Source organism: Kryptolebias marmoratus, linkage group LG12 (assembly GCF_001649575.2).
Source record: "Kryptolebias marmoratus isolate JLee-2015 linkage group LG12, ASM164957v2, whole genome shotgun sequence".
NCBI classification, from domain to species: Eukaryota; Metazoa; Chordata; class Actinopteri; order Cyprinodontiformes; family Rivulidae; genus Kryptolebias; species Kryptolebias marmoratus.
The window spans coordinates 8,055,542-8,073,010 of NC_051441.1; the positions used below are offsets into that span (position 1 = coordinate 8,055,542).

At 37.3% G+C, this 17,469-nt stretch overlaps 2 protein-coding genes across 3 annotated transcripts; one reads left to right on the plus strand and one right to left on the minus strand.

The window, feature by feature from the left end:
• The first annotated feature begins 112 nt into the window (after positions 1-112).
• Positions 113-1,334, plus strand: LOC108241355 (coiled-coil-helix-coiled-coil-helix domain-containing protein 5). The gene is made up of 4 exons (XM_017425433.3): positions 113-245; positions 467-607; positions 712-863; positions 1,029-1,334. Coding segments are annotated over exons 1-4 (324 nt in total). The 5' UTR covers positions 113-243; the 3' UTR covers positions 1,058-1,334.
• Positions 1,335-2,336: 1,002 nt separating this feature from the next.
• lmx1al (LIM homeobox transcription factor 1, alpha-like) lies at positions 2,337-17,412 on the minus strand. Of its 2 annotated transcripts, none has more exons than XM_017425432.3 (9): positions 16,946-17,412; positions 15,062-15,150; positions 14,226-14,415; positions 4,955-5,187; positions 4,202-4,365; positions 3,962-4,039; positions 3,748-3,868; positions 3,507-3,662; positions 2,337-3,345 (listed from the first exon to the last, which is right to left on the minus strand). In XM_017425432.3, exons 2-9 carry the CDS (start codon positions 15,120-15,122, stop codon positions 3,188-3,190), a joined length of 1,161 nt encoding a protein of 386 aa, XP_017280921.1. In that variant the 5' UTR covers positions 15,123-15,150; positions 16,946-17,412; the 3' UTR covers positions 2,337-3,187. The 2 variants fall into 2 exon arrangements, with proteins under 2 accessions (XP_017280921.1, XP_017280919.1); XM_017425430.3 differs by having other exon boundaries at positions 16,840-17,411.
• Positions 17,413-17,469: the final 57 nt, after the last annotated feature.

Consider the following 17,469-nt stretch of genomic DNA (forward strand, 5'->3'; position numbering starts at 1 on the left):
AACCAATAAACATAATACCGCTTAAAGAAACGTCACAAAAGGGCTGTAACCAAAAATGTGACAGACTAAAATTTTAACCAATAAGATTAAATAACGTCATCACAGTGTGCCATTTCTGTCCAATCACGTAAGGCTATATACCTACTGTAGCTCCTGCACGTAAGGACATGGCTCCACACTGAAGTAGAGATAGTAAACGCTGTTTGACAAGCTACTTCGCTCGACAAAGCTACATACAGAAACATGTAAGCGTATTAAATGCAGTTAATATAAGTAATACCTATATCACATTTTTACTGTAGTCATAGAAGCACTCTAAAATGTAAAGAAAATGTTTTGCTTCACTTACAAAAGCACTCTGTTACGCTGTCACTTAGCGGCAGCACGTTTATCGCGTTGATATTAAAGACAAACTGATTGGACTTGTTTGTAATCACAGTTTGTATATAATCTGTTACTTTTTTAGGCAAGCTGCTATGGATATTTCGGCAAAGTATTGCCAAAAAGAACTGGAGGCATATGGGTCATGCGTAGCCTCAAACCCATCGAAATGGCAGCATATGTGTAATGAACTAAAAATGAAGGTTGCAAAATGTACATCCTCACAGTAAGGCAACTTATCTCTTCACATTTTTTTTTTCAAGCAGTAATATGACCATGGCACATTTTCATGCATGTTTAAATTTGTGCTTTACCCCTAAATGTTAAAAGTCCAGTGATCCAGAAGATCAGGCAAGACTGTTCCCAAGAGTTTGTGAAATTTGAACAGTGTCTGAGAGAAAACCAGGATACACCTACCTCTTGTTCACCGCACGTTTCTCGTTTTCTGGGCTGTGCAGAAACAGTGGACCTCAAAGGAGTATGTAAGTTATTACTGGAAATGGCATTCTCATTTCAAGGTCACAAATCAAAAGTGACCTCAGTATTTAAACAAAGCTGTCATGTTCTCAAAATGGATCAAATTCTGAACACTTTTAGACATGCATTTCTCTAACAGTCAGCATACCAATTTTTTTTTTTTTCTCCAGCCACAAATCCAGTACACCAGCAGTCGTAGATTCAACCTATTGCATCATCAGATCTCATCTGTGTCCTCAGCAAAACAGATCGGATGATTTCATATCCAATGACTCCACCATGTCATTATATGTACAGTGTTTAAATATCTGTTCTCCATGCTTAATATGTCCATGTTTAACTGTAAAATATAAGTGCGTACAGGACTGTAACATTTTAGTGGAATATTTTACTCTGTCATTCTGTTCTATGAGGTGTTATTGAATAGGAAATTTTGTACTTTCCTTTTTAATAATAAATTATGTGTACTACATTGATTTTAGCCTTCTGTTACACATTTGATGTTAACATCCTCTGCTGTTTTTATGTTGTTTATGTCTATTCCCCCCACTGTTGCCTTCTCCAGGTCTGAGTCATAGTCAAATATTAAACTGGAATGTATTGTTCCCACACAAACTCTACCTACTATTCAGTGACTGAGAAATAGGGAGTCTGGGAAGAAAGGAAAAAGAGGAGGCTGTTCACCTCTAATCAGCTGGACTACTGAGAGAGACAGAGGGAGGATGTTGAGTTATGAACTCTGTGACCACTAAGCAGAACAAACACTTTCTGGTTCAGTTATTAACACTTTAGGGGGGAAGTAACCAACGGGAAATGCATTCCTTTATTTTGAGGTGTATCATTGTTTCATGCCATGTAAGCAAGTGATCAGAGTATCATCATTTATTGTACTTGGGACAAATAAGGCAATTTTACTTCAAAGATAAAACAGCAGTTTGTATTGAAGTTACAGCAACAATAAATTCAAAGCACATCACCTTGCAGTCACTGAACAAAATAGTAAGTTAACTCATCTAATACCACACAAATAAGTTACATTCACAATAATATCACTGTAAAAACACAATGAGTCAGTTATCAGAATCAAATATAATTTCATAAAAGAGTATTTCAGGCTGTAGCTGATCACCGGCATCTAAATGAGATGAGTATCATCCTAATCCTATTTTATTCTGCACCACAGGATGAGTCTATTCTGAAGCTTTCAGCAACATTTGCTATCCAAATTAAAATCTGAGGCTAGTTCTATAGACCTACTTTGTGGTACATAAATATCATGCTATAGTTTAAATATTTGCTGATTATCACAGAAGATACAAAATGTCTACCCAACAGTATCTAATATGATGTTTGACAAGGAAATTATTACAGAGCGTGATTTCAACAATTGTAACACAGTCATACATTTACATTTGGAAAACATCATCATGGACTCATTGTCCTAAATTTGGGGCATTGTACATCTTTTGGTTGTAATATACTGCACTGTTTCCTACTGATTACATAATAAAAGAGTAAATTAAAGCAATCAACACCTATATGACCCTGTTACTGCATAAGGCTTTTTGAATGACCATGTAGTGTCATCTGTTTTACAATAAAAAAAAAGGTCCACATGCATCAAAACTAAGAATGTAGTCTGAAATAATCATTTGGAGTTTCTTTTGCGTTGTTTTCTGTTCCAGATGTCAGTGGGACATTACATTGTCATCCTATGTAGCATAGTTTCCTGAGTAGAGGCTCAGGTTACACAAACATACACACTAACCTGAGAGCAAAATTGTTGTCCAATTCATATACATCACTGTATACAACCCAGTCTTTCATCTACAATTATTAAAAAGTGTCTTGGCAAAACAGAAGAAATTCTGCAAAAGCACAATTTAGACCTGTGAGCTGTGCCTAACTACCAAGACACCTAATAAAAAGTACCTATAGGTTTTTTATTATCTTTAATTAACTCGTGTATTGATAGGTATAATTGTCATAATTTGATTTTTATTAGAAAGTGCCATGAAATGCATCACATTGAATATGACACAAATACTACAGGAGAAACTGAGGTTCATTATCTTGAACATTTACAGTGACTGAAATTCCAGCATGTGATTCTTATTCAGCAAAGCAAGTGGGAACAGTATGTCAATCAGTATAGAGATAATACAACTCAGGATGATGGTAGCCAGTGAAAAAAGCTTGGAAGTATGTTAGGGTCTAGCCTGTTTAATTGAGAATAGTCCCACAGGCATGTTGATGAACAGACTCCATTAGCTGCATCTCTGAGGTGAAAGGTGGAACAGGAGGGGAAAGGGTCACAGTTTTATAAGGGTCAGGAGGTGAAGTAGGAGTTCTGCATGGAGTAGAGACGGTCGATGGGGTTTCCCACTCTCCCTGCTAAGAGACCACCTTCCCCTGTTGCTAAGAGACAGTCGCCAAGGTGACTGAGGCTTCCGTCGCTATCCAAATCATGGAAGACTGTCTCCGAGTCTGCAGAGACAAAGAATGAGAGCGTGGACATCTGGACTAGAAGTGTGTTGAGTAAACACCAAGGATATAAAACGAAAACAAGATTCCACATCAATGAAGATGGAAAGATAGCAAAAAAAAGTAGAGGATTTCAAATTTGTAGCTTTAATTATTTGTCTCACCATATGAGTGGAGTTGCTCACTGTTCAGTTGAGGTGGTGTAAGCCCATGTCGAAATGGCTCTCCTCCGTAGATGTTGGGGTCCAGAGCAAGGAGCTGCTGACGTGGCAGAGATGGATACCCCAGCAAGCCATCCATGCCATGAGTACTAGACCCATCTGTGAATGGGATAATTCTTATTAACTACAACAGTTTTTTATTAATAGTTTTTCCTCTTCTTTTGATTCTCTTTCTCTCTCTTACCCTCACTATCATCATTGCTTTGACGGCCCCCTCTGCTTGGTCCTCTCCTGGTCCCGCCCAGTTGCTCTTGTTCCTGCTGTTGCTGCTGCTGCTGCTGCTGTCGACGAGCAATCTTTTTCATCTGAGGGACAAAATGAGATGATTTAGGAATTTTCTGTTTGTGCAAATATGCGAGGCAGCATTTGTCTTTAAACTTATATAAAAATCTAACCACCTTGGCTCTTTGGTTTTGAAACCACACCTGAACAACTCGTACTGTCAGCCCAGTCTCAGCAGCCAGTGTCTCCCTCACCTACAGGTTAGAGATTTTCATTCCTTTTGAATAATAAACTTGATTAAATACTTTACAGACTGAGAGCTTAAAGAACAATTAACTTTGATAGGAGAGTCAAGACGCATTTCTTTTTTTTTTACGTGGCATGCGTTTCCACTGATAAGAAGCCGATCCACCCACCTTCCGGCATGGCTTAGCTGATACTTCAAAGGAGGCCTTGAAAGCTCGCCGCTGCTGTGTGGTCAGGATGGTGCGTGGACGTTTTGAACGCTTGTGCTCCTTGCCTTCATCACCACCTTTTCCACCACCAGAGCCTCCACCACCATCTTCATCCTCACTTTTCACTGAGCAAGAAAAGCAGATAACAAAACTACACTTTAATCTCAATGTGTGCCTTTAAAATGAGATCTGTAAATTGGTAAGTAGTGAAAAAAAAACTGAACTAATGAAACTATATTCAGTTGCCTAATCTTATTGGATACACAAGATCAGTGTGTATTTGAAACAATTTGAAATGTAAAAGTTGTTTATTTGGCACCTTTGAACTGAATATTCACAAACCAGAAACACACAGTTCTACACATTTAACAGCCTCATTTAAAATTCAGGAATTACATATCAAAAGTCATTTTAGGTGTAATCACTTCTTCACATCATAATGCCTTTTGTCATTATGATACTGTTTTGCCATTTATTTCCTGAATGGCCAATAACCTGTAGAGCCTGTCTACATATTTGCTGTTTAGTGATGTGAGATAAGCTTAAGAATTAAACCATCATTTTTTACCCAAGGTGCTGCTAAGTAATTGGTAGAAATTAGCTGTACTGATAACTAAATATCAATGAAATTTAATGTGAGAGAATTTCTCTAAGGAAGCAAAGTAATTTTGCCCAGATGTTGTGGTTTAGATATTTTTGTCACAGACATTTTACCTGATTCAGTAGGTGTGGGACTAATAGCAGCTAACATTTCCCTCTCCTTTTCATAGTCCATGCGACAGAGCAGCTGGCCTTCTTTCAGCACAAACTCATCACCTCTCTGCAGTCGGCGTTCACACTCACAGCAGCTGAAACAGCCCAGGTGGTACACCTGGCCTAGGACTCGCATTATCAGCTCAGAGCGTCCAATGACCTGCAGGCAGCCACTGCACTTCCTTACAAAGAGCCTGGAAGAATACAGAAACACAAACAAATGTTCCTTTATGTTTAAATTTATTTATGTCAAGAAAACTGAAAAGGATGATGTAACTGAAGATAAAGGCATAAACAAGGAGCTCTGACCCATTTACCCTCAGCTCCAATTAAAATGAAGATTAGAATAGTCTCTTAATTAAAGGCTGTCTAGGCATTACCCAATTCACAGTGCAACAAGGTGAACATCTGTTAAGATGAGTTACAGTCGTTTCCATTTAATTTTGTTCTTTTTTCCCCTCACGACAGTAGATGGCAGTAGTGAGCTTATAATCGCTTGTATTTTCCTTAAACACTTAAATGTTTAGAACTTTTAAATCCCAGCCTAGATTTATACCTTCCATAATCTGAAAGTACATATTTAACCTTATCAATAAAGCCTACAAAGTCTAAAATCTATTGCTTTTCCCCATGACCACTTTCTTTTTTTTAAGCTTTCTCATTTCATCCTGTGTGATGTTATAACCCTTCAGTTTCTCTCCTGCATCACAATCACTTCACATCCCTATTTCCATTCACAGAGTCCAAGTCAGTCTCTATCTTCAAATTCTTTTCAAATCCTTGTTCTTGCACTTGGTTTACTCCCCCCCCTTCCGCCGCATTTTCTGCCAGCATTCCCAGTTTTCCCTCATGCCCTCCCAGCCTGCCTCCCCAGTTCACTGAAACTAATAAAGACAGGATTAATTAGATTGTTGTTTAAACAGTGAGATGGCCAGACAGACGCTGTAAACTCATAACCAGGGATTGGTGATAGCATGGGGTTAATCTCCCTCCTCTCACTTATGCACACAAAACACTCACACAAACACAGGTACTCACACATACACGCACACGCACATGCACCTATTGAACATTTCTAACTTATACTGATGTTGGCTGTTTTTATATTTATCATACCAACACCTATCGTCATACCAGTGTAACACACCTGCGGTTAGGAAAGGCCTTTGACAAACTAGAATGTCAGACCATCAGTTCAAAAGGAGAAACTTTCTACCAGCCAGACAAATAAATAAAGATACACTAACAGAGAAAAATCACCACAATAAAACCGAAACCTTGGTAAGGAGGGAAAATTAAAAGGAGGGAATAGGCAGAGTAGAGGACGGAGGCCGTAATGTTGAAGCTCCCTGAGTGATAAGAAGGTGTTGCTGCCCAAATCTGGAGTGTAAAGATGGAGCCAGGTCTGCACATTAGAGCTCCTAATCTGTGATTTTGTCCCAAACGCAGCTGCTGCAGCTAATCTTACTCAATCCATCTGCCAAACGCTCTCCAAATTCCCCAAATGACAGTGTCACCAACTTGATATCAAAAAGCAAACATCAGCACTCTTATAAGCAACACACGTTTAATTCCAAAGACCCTTGTGACTAACTAAATTTCCTAATTTACTTTTGATCAGAAGTATTACAAATCATCTATCAAAAGTAATTTCTCTATAAAAAAGCCAACATGTTAGCTGTAGTGTGTGATATTTAAACTATCTGCCACAAAAAAGAAGAATCAATCACCCTTCTTTGTGTAGTCTCACTTTCCATCTGAATACACACTTCAGCATCTTAAATAGCTGCTTTCACTGTGAACAATGCTCAACAGATCAGAATTGTCAGGGCTGCTTGACACAAGACTGATGATGTTGGTGGTTAAGTCTCAACCTCCCTAATCAGCGTGTACACAGCACGATAGAAATTTACTCAACATGGCACATGAAGACAACTTGGGGTAACTGCCACAGAGGGGGGTCTGTAAGTAGATCAGTCTAATCCCTCTAATAGAAGTATCATTCACACATGGTTGTGTCCAGGGTGCAGCTAACAAAAATCACCACAAACTTAATGGATAAAAGCAACCGTGCAGTTTGGAGAGAAGGTAGTCTGAATTTAACGTCACCAAAATTATGCATAAGTGCTCACATGCTTCTTTTTAGGAGTAGTTATTATTTTATGAAAGCCTTTCAGTAAAGCCACAAATATTTATTCATTTAAAAACATTTTACACAATTTAAACAGTTTTATGCAAAGACTCTTTAAATAAATGCTTTGTGTTATTTTTTTTGCTTGTCATTTTATTTTTTTTAATGAAAAATAAAAAATAAATAAAAATTATAACTTATTCAAGTTATATTTGCAATGACTAGTATGTTCATCTTTGAAAGAAAACAACTAAATCTTGTGACCTTTGATTAAATGATATTCACTGTCAGTACATGTAGACAACTTCAAAAAACAGAGATGCTGGTGCAGATCAGTCTTGAGAGTCTGTGATGTGCAAACGTTGAGGAAGATTGTAAGATGACAATTTCATGTTCAGTGCCATGGATTTTGGGAGGTTAGAGGTTATAAGCTCAGTGATTATGAGATCAAATCAAATTTAGAGGCAGAGAGGGATGCTGCATTGCATAGTATTGATATAAACATGTATTTTCTTTTTGTATTACCGCAGATCTTAGGCATACAAACAGAATAACAGAAGCTTTGTCATCTTTCTAAGCTGTGTCATGTGGCATTGTTTTGCCTGTGAGCTCTGACAAGTTTAACATTGTCTGGACTGGAAAACAATCATTCCATAAAGATGTATGTGTCTCAGAGCAGTTATAGCATTTTGCGTCTCTGTATAGTCATGATCAATATTTAAACAGGTATGGGTTTAGCTTCACAAAGTCTGGGTTGCACTTGATTTGGGTTTGTCATAAATGAGCTTAGAAGACTAACTGTGAAACTGTGGCTCATCAAACATTTATTACTGTCATTAGGTTTGAAACCTGACCAATTATTTTAAAACTATATATATATATATATATATATATATATATATATTTATTTATTATCACAGCTCAATATGCTGAGATATTGATCTTTTGATTCCCTCACTCTTATGATGGCAAAATGTGACACACAAACGTTGCTCCCTGAAAATGAAGATACAACAAAGGATTCAGAAAATAAATGCAAAAGAAACAAATGATATGCATCAATCTTACTTTTAAGTTGTATTTCGTTTTGTATTTCTTAGATATGTGCGTGTGTGTGCTCTTGTGTGTGTGTATGTACATATGTGTGCACACTTTTGGCGGATATTGCTCTGTGGAGCAAAATGGCTCAGAGCCAGGGTTCAGTAATCACATCATCTCCTTTTATTAAATCTCCCTGCGCTGCTTCTGTGTTATTAAAATCTCCCAGCATTCCCCACGATACTTGCAACCCCGCCACCACTCACTCACACAGACATTACAAACACGTGTGTATGTTTGTGGGTCTATATGTATATGCATGTACATGTATGTATGCATATACTACTGTCTTGCGTACACACATTGACATTTATCACATTACTAATAAATGCACTTATAAACACAATTATATATAATTAAGGTATAGTATAAATACAGATAGGGTTAGAGGTTGCAAACATCATTAAAAAACTAAAAGATGCTGTCAGCTGTGCGTCATATCCACCTGTGAATTTTCTTTCTTTCTTCTTTCTTAGTGAGTGTTATCCAGCATTTGGAGATGTTGCTACCTAATGGCTGTGAAAACAGTTGCTATGGTATATATCTTGCATTTTTGCAGAGACATCTCACAGTTACACAGTTACACATCATGACTCTTATTTTGAACTGTTCACCCGAGTAATAATAACCAGCTCTGTAGGGGAGCAGCACTGATGCTTTAAATATTCAACTCCTACCCTGTGTAAGATAGCCACCAAAAGCTGATGCGCATGGTCTGCATGATATGTGTCTCTGGTTGTGTGTGATCTATACCTAATGGCACCAAGAATGAATGCTATGTGTCAGGATATAGATGTGTGTTTGTGAGTGTGAGTGAGAGGGTGTGTGTTAGTTTAGATAAAACAGTTAATCCCCAGGCCACCAGAACGCAATATCCTGTCTGCCCGTTTCTCATTTCCTGTCTGACTCTGGCGGAGCGGGAAGCAGCAGGGAGGGGGTGGCGGGGGACAACGGGGCCCGGCCGTTACCTCAGAAACAGGAGATACAGCAGGTTGATTTGAGAAAAGTCTATGCCAATCTCCCTATCTCTCCCTCTCTGATGCAACCCCCTATTCTCACCCTTTTTTTCCCTTCTCCCTCTCTGCTTTTATTATCTCAGATTTAATAAAGCAGAGGCGAGCAGCTTGTTCTGCCATGAAACATTTATTAGCTGTCTGTTATAAAATTGTTGTGGGGGAGGAAAGATGACGGGGTCTCATCTCAGATTATGCAAAATTAGTGGCAATATTACCCCCACACATACACACATTGATGTTCCAGATAAAAATCAACCCCTATGTATGGTCGTCCCTTCCTAAAACTCTAAAACACCTCATTCTGACTTTGTTTATTCCACTCTCCATTGCTGCAAGCTTTTCTTTTTGTTCTTTTACTTGTTTAATCAAATTTGGTATTTTTCAACAGAACATAATCAAAACAGAAATTTCCCCAGTGCCCACTTTTTTCATCTGGTGCACCTTCAACAATCATCCGTTGAGCTGCAGGTGTAGTTAAGGCAGGAATATGGTGCAGAAATATTTTTGAATGTCGATAGAGGCAATATGTGGAGCCTCAAACTGAAGTATAGATTTGGCAATCTTGTAGAGTCACGATTTACCTGTACTGTTGAACTTCAAACACCCCATTAATTTTCCGGTATGTTTTAGAAGCTGATTTCTTGTTTTTTTTTTAGTTCATAAAAAGCAGTCTCAGAGTTTTCTCTTTTGATCTCAACACATTCTGCAAGAGGTTTTGTATCCTGTCCCTTGGATTAATTAAAGAACAGAAATTGGTTTCTAAAAATATGTTCCTTAGGTGTATCTTAGATGGATTTTCGAATTTAACCTTTTTATATTTTCCATATTCTCCTTCAGGGCATTTTTCAAAGGTATTTGCATCGTCATAGACTGCAACAAATTAACAGTGAATTTGTTTTTTGCTGTTTGATTGATATGTTTTACTAACTATTTTTACTAACAGTAATTCATTAAAAAGAATGGGATCGGTGTTCATGAGTTAAGGGGGAGTTGATGGGAATAAGGCTTTGTGATGAATTTGACACATTGCGCAATTCTCTATAATATCATTTCTGAGCAGCCCAAAGTCAGATCTGTCATTTTAGGACAGCCAGAGATCCTGGCAATTAGCGCTGCACCCAGTCAGCCTCCCCACCAACTCTCTCATTCCTCTTCCGAGACACAAAGACGCTCTGAGTAGGGTGCGGGTGGTGAGGCGATTAAGACAAAACAAGGGATAAACGGGGAGATAAACTGTTTGGTGTCATCACTGCTATCAATCTCAACAAGAAGGAAATGAGGTTTTGTATACAGAAATATTATTACAAAGCAGACAGTGATGAATGAGGCAATGGATCGAGAGACAGGGAGAGGAATGGATGGTAGGGTGGAGGTATGAAAGAGAAAAGGAGTCCTGTACAAGATGCATTTCTTCTCAGACTCAGAAGTTCACACATTTAATTGCACAGAGCAGATACTCCATTTATGTTGCTGAATATAAGCTCAGACACTATATGTATCTGGAGGATGATTCCGTATTTGTGGTAGTGGGATCTCACTTTTTCTTTCCGAAGTGAGAGACTTTGTAAACTTTGATTCTGACCATGTGCCCTCCTCCACACATGAGGCATTAAAAGACAAAGTTTAGTTAATGACCACCCTGGTGACCTGGTTTTCATAAGCAGAAACTGCTCTTATGGGCTTACAAGAGCTTTCCAGGCTCTGCACAAGCAGACTAACCTTTATTCTTTCTGGTTCAGTCTTATTTAGCTGGGAACACTGGATATAGATTGATCAGTTTGGTATATTAGATATCTAGTTAAACTCAATAACTTTAACAAAAACGTGCAGGACTCTGAAGTGTGTGTTATTCATTCTTGTTCATCTGTTTAACAGCTCTACAGAAACTGTTTTTATTTTTAATAAAACGGAAACAAAATATCTTTTCAGTTTATAATAAGCGGCATTAGTATACAGCTGGAGTACTTAACTTTTGGTTGTTCTGTCCTAAAAAATAACTTGTGTTTTAATGTGACCTTGAGAAAAACATGGCTCATTATTGTCTAAAATGTCTGTCTGTGATATTTACAACATTTTCTTAAATTAATTTTGCATTACAGTACCAACTTGTCGTAAAAATGGATGAACTGCACAATGTAAAACGTGTAATTGTACAACCAAAAATAAACCCATAACAAAAATTTCACAAAGTGCACTTGAGTTTATTTAGTTTCAATTTTTTCATTTTTTACACAAACTCAAGCTTATAAGCAATCCTGAAAACCCAAACTCATTATTTAACCAAAAACCAAACATTTTTTCAATGAGTGGAAACAAGGTAATTGTTTAATTTTTGAAGCTTCATAGAATAATTTTGAAATCCACTCGCAATTTTAATTATACCCTATTTTAAACTATTGGACTTGATTAAGTTTAACCAAAGATTCAAAGATATGAAAGAGCATTTCATTGTATTTCTGAGTTTTAAAGTGGTTGATTTAAAATAATTATCAAGTAGCGTATCATTCAAAACTATTAAACATGCAAATGTTGAATTAACCTTTGCCTTGCAGGCAGTGTAGTCTAGACCAATTGGGTGGGGGATGGGTCATATTTCAATATTAGATTACTTTTGTAATTTGGACTGTTAGATGTTAGACATGTTTTCTAAAAGAGGTTTATGCCTCCCCCATCAATTTCTTCAGTTTTGAATTTTTTTCCATTCAAAGAAAGAACAAAATTGATCGGGTAACAGTGCTGAACAGAATGTGCTTTAGCTTACTGTATGTTGTGAAGGAGAAGGAGTTAGGGAGTAAAGCTCTGAAGCTCTGTCTGTCTTTGTGCTGGGTGATGTAATCAAGCCAGCCAAGAGGGAATTAAACAATATTTGGACAAGCCTGAGATGCTGCTTTACAAAAAAATCAAGTATCTCATTATGAGCAAAATATTTCTGTATGGGTTGAAAAGCCTGCAAGATGCTGACTTAACATGAACGTGTGTTTTCCATGCATATTCCAATATTTCACTTAATTTAATTTCAAACATGCAAACACAACTCATGAGTCAGACATCAGGCGAAGGATCTGACTTTGCTTTACTGAGGCAGATGGAGCTCCGTTATAACAGAGCCACAGGTATGAGGTCAAAAGAGAAATATCTGTGCGTTAATAAATGTATGAATTCCCCTAAAATTCTTCTGCACATTCCAAATTCCTGGACCAGATAATCTGTTACAATGCACACACCTGCTCTGGATGAGGGAGTGTGTAGTGTAAGGCGCTGATGGACAGACTACAGGGAAAACAAGGAGACATTGTTGCTGATTCGCTGAAGGTCACAGACATAACTGTGTGCCAAGTCTGGCACCAACTCACACAAGGCAGGCATGTGCAACGTATAGAGAACTAAATCAACACCTCAGTGAAAGAGCTGCTGGCTTTTGATTTGGATCTGCAGTTATATTCATTATGCAAGGAGAGCAAATACCCCTTTTTCTTTCCTTCACAAAACTATAACACAAAAAGTGGTTTGGCCTCCACTTTTCCCACTCATTTTTCCAGTTGAACGTCACACAATGGGGCTTTCATCTCCCTCTTTCTCACTCTCTCTCCTCCAGATGTCAGGTACAGTGGGAGAGTCTATGCTGCTGGATGCCGTCTGACACTTTTCAAAACAATGATAACAAGCTGCAGGCTTGTCTTTAAACTGTCCATCCCAAGAGCTCCCACTGCAAGCACATCCAGAGACCAAACTACAAAGGAATAACATCCCTTGGACTCAGAAATCTACACAGAGATGAACCATTAAACACATTATTTTCCATTTTAAAAAAACCAACTGGCTTTGAGTTATTCTTTTATGCTGTGCTGTGTTAGACATTGCATTAAAATCCACAAAGGAGCAAAGCAGCAGTGTCAAGATTGTGAACAGAAACATATAAATCTGGAAAGCATTAATAAGCATAATCTTCATAGATCAGTGGTTTTAAAACTTTTAAATTTGCAACTCAAGACAGAAAAGTTACAGACTTGTAACCCAGACTGTTGCTGGTTAATGTGTACAAATAAGCTGATTAACAAAGAACCTCATCAACTTCTTTATACACATAAACAAAAATCATCCATTAATGACCACTGTTTTTATCTTTTAGTAACCATTTAGTCTAATTACGCTTTTAGAAATCATTTTAAAGTTATTATCCATTCCAGAACCTCTCAAGACCCACCACTCGATGTTTCATGACCCACAGTTGGTTCCCAGCCCCAACTTTGGGAACCACTGATCCAGACCAGTAAATATATGCTTTCAGCCATTACACTGGTATTGTCTTTGACAAATTACCTTTTGGAAATAGTGTTGGGAACTGCTTCAGAGTAAAAAAAAAACATTGACCACAAGATATATCTTTTAAAGATGGCTGTTAAAGTTTTAAAAATTATACTTTCAGTCCCAATTTTCAGTCCTGAATGAATCAATGTGTCTCTTTCTGTACATATTCACTTAAAATCCCCCAAATTCATTAAAATGTAAAGCATTACTATTCTCTGTACTTGTAAATAAAAATGTGTAGCTTTGACCAGTGCTTCCATTCCTTCTGCAGAATAACTGACTCGTGACATTGAGCATTTATTTTAAGTTTAGTTGGAGAGGTGAACAGGTGTGACGGAAAAGTGCTATATAAATAAATTTTACTTCACTTCACTTCCTCAAATTTTCAATAAACAATAATAAGAAACAACAAACAAGATGGCTTAAATGCTATCTGGAGGGAGGACAACACCCTTTCAGCTTTTTTCTACTGAATGAAAACGATTACTTGAATTTTTACAACATTATGAACCCTCACACACACACACACACACACACACACACACACACTGAGTGCAGGTAAATGACATTTTGCTGACTTCCATTAACCTCAACCCCACCTGTTGTAAAAGGAGCATGGCACCATATTCACAAGAAAGCTTGATTATTTTACCTCGGTCTGTTAGAAAACGAATCTTACTTTTCATAGTCGTGCTTGCAGTACAGCAGGCGGTCCCTGCAGTAACAGGTCCCGCTGAGCGCGCTCAAACACACGGCGCATTTGACGCAGGTCTCGTGCCAGGAGCGCTCGTTCACGCGCAGCAGGAAGCGGTCGGCGATGGGAGACTCGCAGCCCGCGCACACCTCTCCCCCTCCTCTGTAATCTGGACCTGGCAGAAGCAAATCAGTGCGCAGATACGAAGGCCAAAGTCAGCTCTGCGTATTAAAATAAGAATCCAAAGTCATCTGGTACAATTCAACTATTGTCCCATTCTTTTTAAAAAAGGGGGAAAGAAACAAAAATGCGCCATTATTCCGACAGTAAGTTTGTGGCTAAACTATTTCGTGACATAAATGTTCGTATTTCAAAATGACAAGTGATTTATTCCATTATTAAACTACTATTATGTGTTGCTTCATACATCACGATATTTAACTTTTGAGAGCGTGAAAAAGGTTTGTTTTTGGTCAATTAAAAAACAAAAGTAGCATAAAGTTAAACGCATAAAAAGCTGTGTTTATAAATGTAGGCGTAAGGAGGAATGTTTGTATTATTTATTTCGGCCATATAAACATTTTAATATTTCTCATAATATTTTTGCCCCTAAAATCGGATTTTTTTCCCTCTACTTTCTTTTTCTTTTCCTGTTAATAAGTTCACACAGGGAGGGAAGGATTGGTGCACTGGCGGTGTGGAAGGTTTTGTGCTAGAATGCTTGAAGACATGAAGTCATTAAGCTTTCTTATGATGTTTCTGTGTGTTGGTAAACACGTATTGACTCGTGTGGTTCTCATGTGCAACATGTGAACACTGACCAAAAGGCGTGGAGGATGGAGGCTGCTGCAGACAGGACTGCTGGTTCTCCTCTGTTTTCATTCCTTCTCTCCTTGCCTCAGTGTGATCGCTAAAGAAAGAAGAAAAAAAAATTATCTCAATGGTTTGTATAAAATTATAGCATAACCTCTAGTATATAAGCTACAAAGTTGAAAATAGGCATGTCCCTGGAAGATTAAAAAAATCAGTCAATACAATATTTTATGTAACAATTTGTGCAGCGAACCCACACTGGAGATTAAAAACGGTGTTTTACTCCAACATACATATGGATGTGGTTTAAATTCGCAAATGTAAAAACAATTTAATTTAAGAAAGAGTAAACAAAACAAATAATAATAATAAAAATGTAATTTCCGGATCAAAATCTGGGTGTCATATATTAGCCATGATTTTAGTTCAGTGTTTAAATCGGAGCACTAAATGTGCTGAAGGGCTCAAAACATGGAAGGCAGACATCAAAATAAAAAATACTGTGTTTGGTCTTTAAAATGTAATATGACAGAAGGAACTAAATAGTTAAGGTGAATATAAACAAATAAATAGTAAAAACATAAACAGCATATTTTATATTTTCTTCTTTAATTTTCACTTTTTAAATTTTAAGATGTTGATAAAATGTATTTATTGCTTTTTGAGGATTTAAAATTAACTGTCTTTATTTGTTTTTGCAAATTTACTTTCAAAAACTACAAGGATAATTTCTATTTGTTCCAATTGGCTCATAATAATTCGAAAGTATGTTTTATATAAAGCATGATGGATCAAATAATTTAGCATCTTAAGCCGGAAAATGATTAAACCAAGCCGAATTTTAAATATTTTATTTTATTTTAATGTTTGGAAACTGCAATCAGAATTCAAAAAGAGACAAAGGTAATAATCGACTGTTTATTTCAATGTGATATGAAACATAAATTCAGATTCTCTGAGCCAGTCTCATCAGGATGTTTACTAAAAAAAAAAAAAAGAATAAATCTGGATTTTACTTTTTTACTTTTGGTCCCTCAGTGGGTGAACCTGTGAAATGTACCATTAAAAGGAGAGCAAGAAGTCACGGAGATGGGATTATTGGTATTAAATAGAATTATAATTATAAAAAAAAAATCAAAAGAAACAAATTATGTAAATGAAGTTATCCTGATTTGGCAGTTTTCCTAAGTGGGTTGAACAAAATGACATATTTGTGCTAATTAGCTGTCAGCCTATATCCTGATGATTATCAAATTCTTTTTTTGTTTGTGTGTGTGTGTTTTTGTTTAGGTTTAATCAAAGTTCCTGTGGGTGAAATGGACTCACAGTTGAAATAAATGTGTCTGTCACACAGAAATACTATTACCAACTTGCTATTTGAAAACACATTAGGTTAGGCGCTTCAATGATTTAAACACTCTAAATTCTAATAAATATTATTACTACTAATAATAAATTACTATCATTATCTATATTTGTTTTATAGCTTGACCTAATTGCCGCACTCAAAACTGCAAACTAAAAAATATTTAGTCAGCAATTTTCAGTAAAAAGCAAAAGAATTTTCGCAAAACAGCTTTTTTTGCAGCCCACTTGTTTTTAAATCGAAAAACCCAATTTCCATGAAAAGTCACGCGCTTTATTATATTTGACCTGCCTGTTTGTAAAACCAGCAGCAGACTGTCATCTCGTTGCAAGAAGAACCTCGTTTAAAACACTTCAAGTCGCTCATCTCATCACTCGGCTGCTTCTCGTGCCAACCTGTTCCTGAGTTCCGGAGTCCTACCTTGAGGTGAAACACACTCCTCCTGAAATCTCCGTGGGTAACATTAAAACCTGCAGAAACTTTCGGCTCGTATGAACAGGCGCCGCAGACGATCGTCCACATGTACCTCACAGTTCGGCGTGTGTGCTGCTGAAGGTGAAAAATTCCAACACCATGGTGACCCAAAGCGCCGTCTATTGTGTCTGCTGTTTTCTCCGGCAGCCGTGTGCGCGCTTTCACTTGTTTTGTGCGTAAAAAGAGGCAGAGGGAGGAGATAGACAGGCAAGGAGGGAGGGAGAAGGTGCGGAAAATGATGAGGGAAGATGAGCGATAATGCAGCCTATTGATAACTCAGATTGGGAGGATCGCTTGCATTTTGTGTTCAAGGTTAGGTACATACTTATAAGGGCACAGCTGAAATGAAATATAACTTGTGGTGACTTAATGTCTCCCCACAAAAATCTGTCATAGTCCTAGCATTTTATCTCATACTTTAACTTCTTAATTCTGGGGATGAATGTCCAAAGAACAAAGGCAAATGAAGATGAGCTCTGGCATTTAAATATTAGAAAATATTGCTTCCTTTCACATTTCATTCTGAACAAACACAGATAAAGAGATAAAAATGGTTTATGTGACAAGAAAAATATG

Bases quoted from the DNA above. Each gene is read 5' to 3' on its own strand.
- LOC108241355 (XM_017425433.3), top strand. The intron at 608-711 runs GTAAGGCAACTT...AAATGTTAAAAG, and splicing joins GCAAAATGTACATCCTCACA to TCCAGTGATCCAGAAGATCA. The intron at 864-1,028 runs GTAAGTTATTAC...TTTTTTCTCCAG, and splicing joins AGTGGACCTCAAAGGAGTAT to CCACAAATCCAGTACACCAG.
- lmx1al (XM_017425430.3), bottom strand. From the start codon at position 16,883: ATGTTACCCACGGAGATTTCAGGAGGAGTGTGTTTCACCTCAAG. The intron at 14,416-15,061 runs GTCAGTGTTCAC...TGCTTCTGCCAG, and splicing joins TCCATCCTCCACGCCTTTTG to GTCCAGATTACAGAGGAGGG. The intron at 3,663-3,747 runs GTAAGAGAGAGA...TCCCATTCACAG, and splicing joins AAGCAATGATGATAGTGAGG to ATGGGTCTAGTACTCATGGC.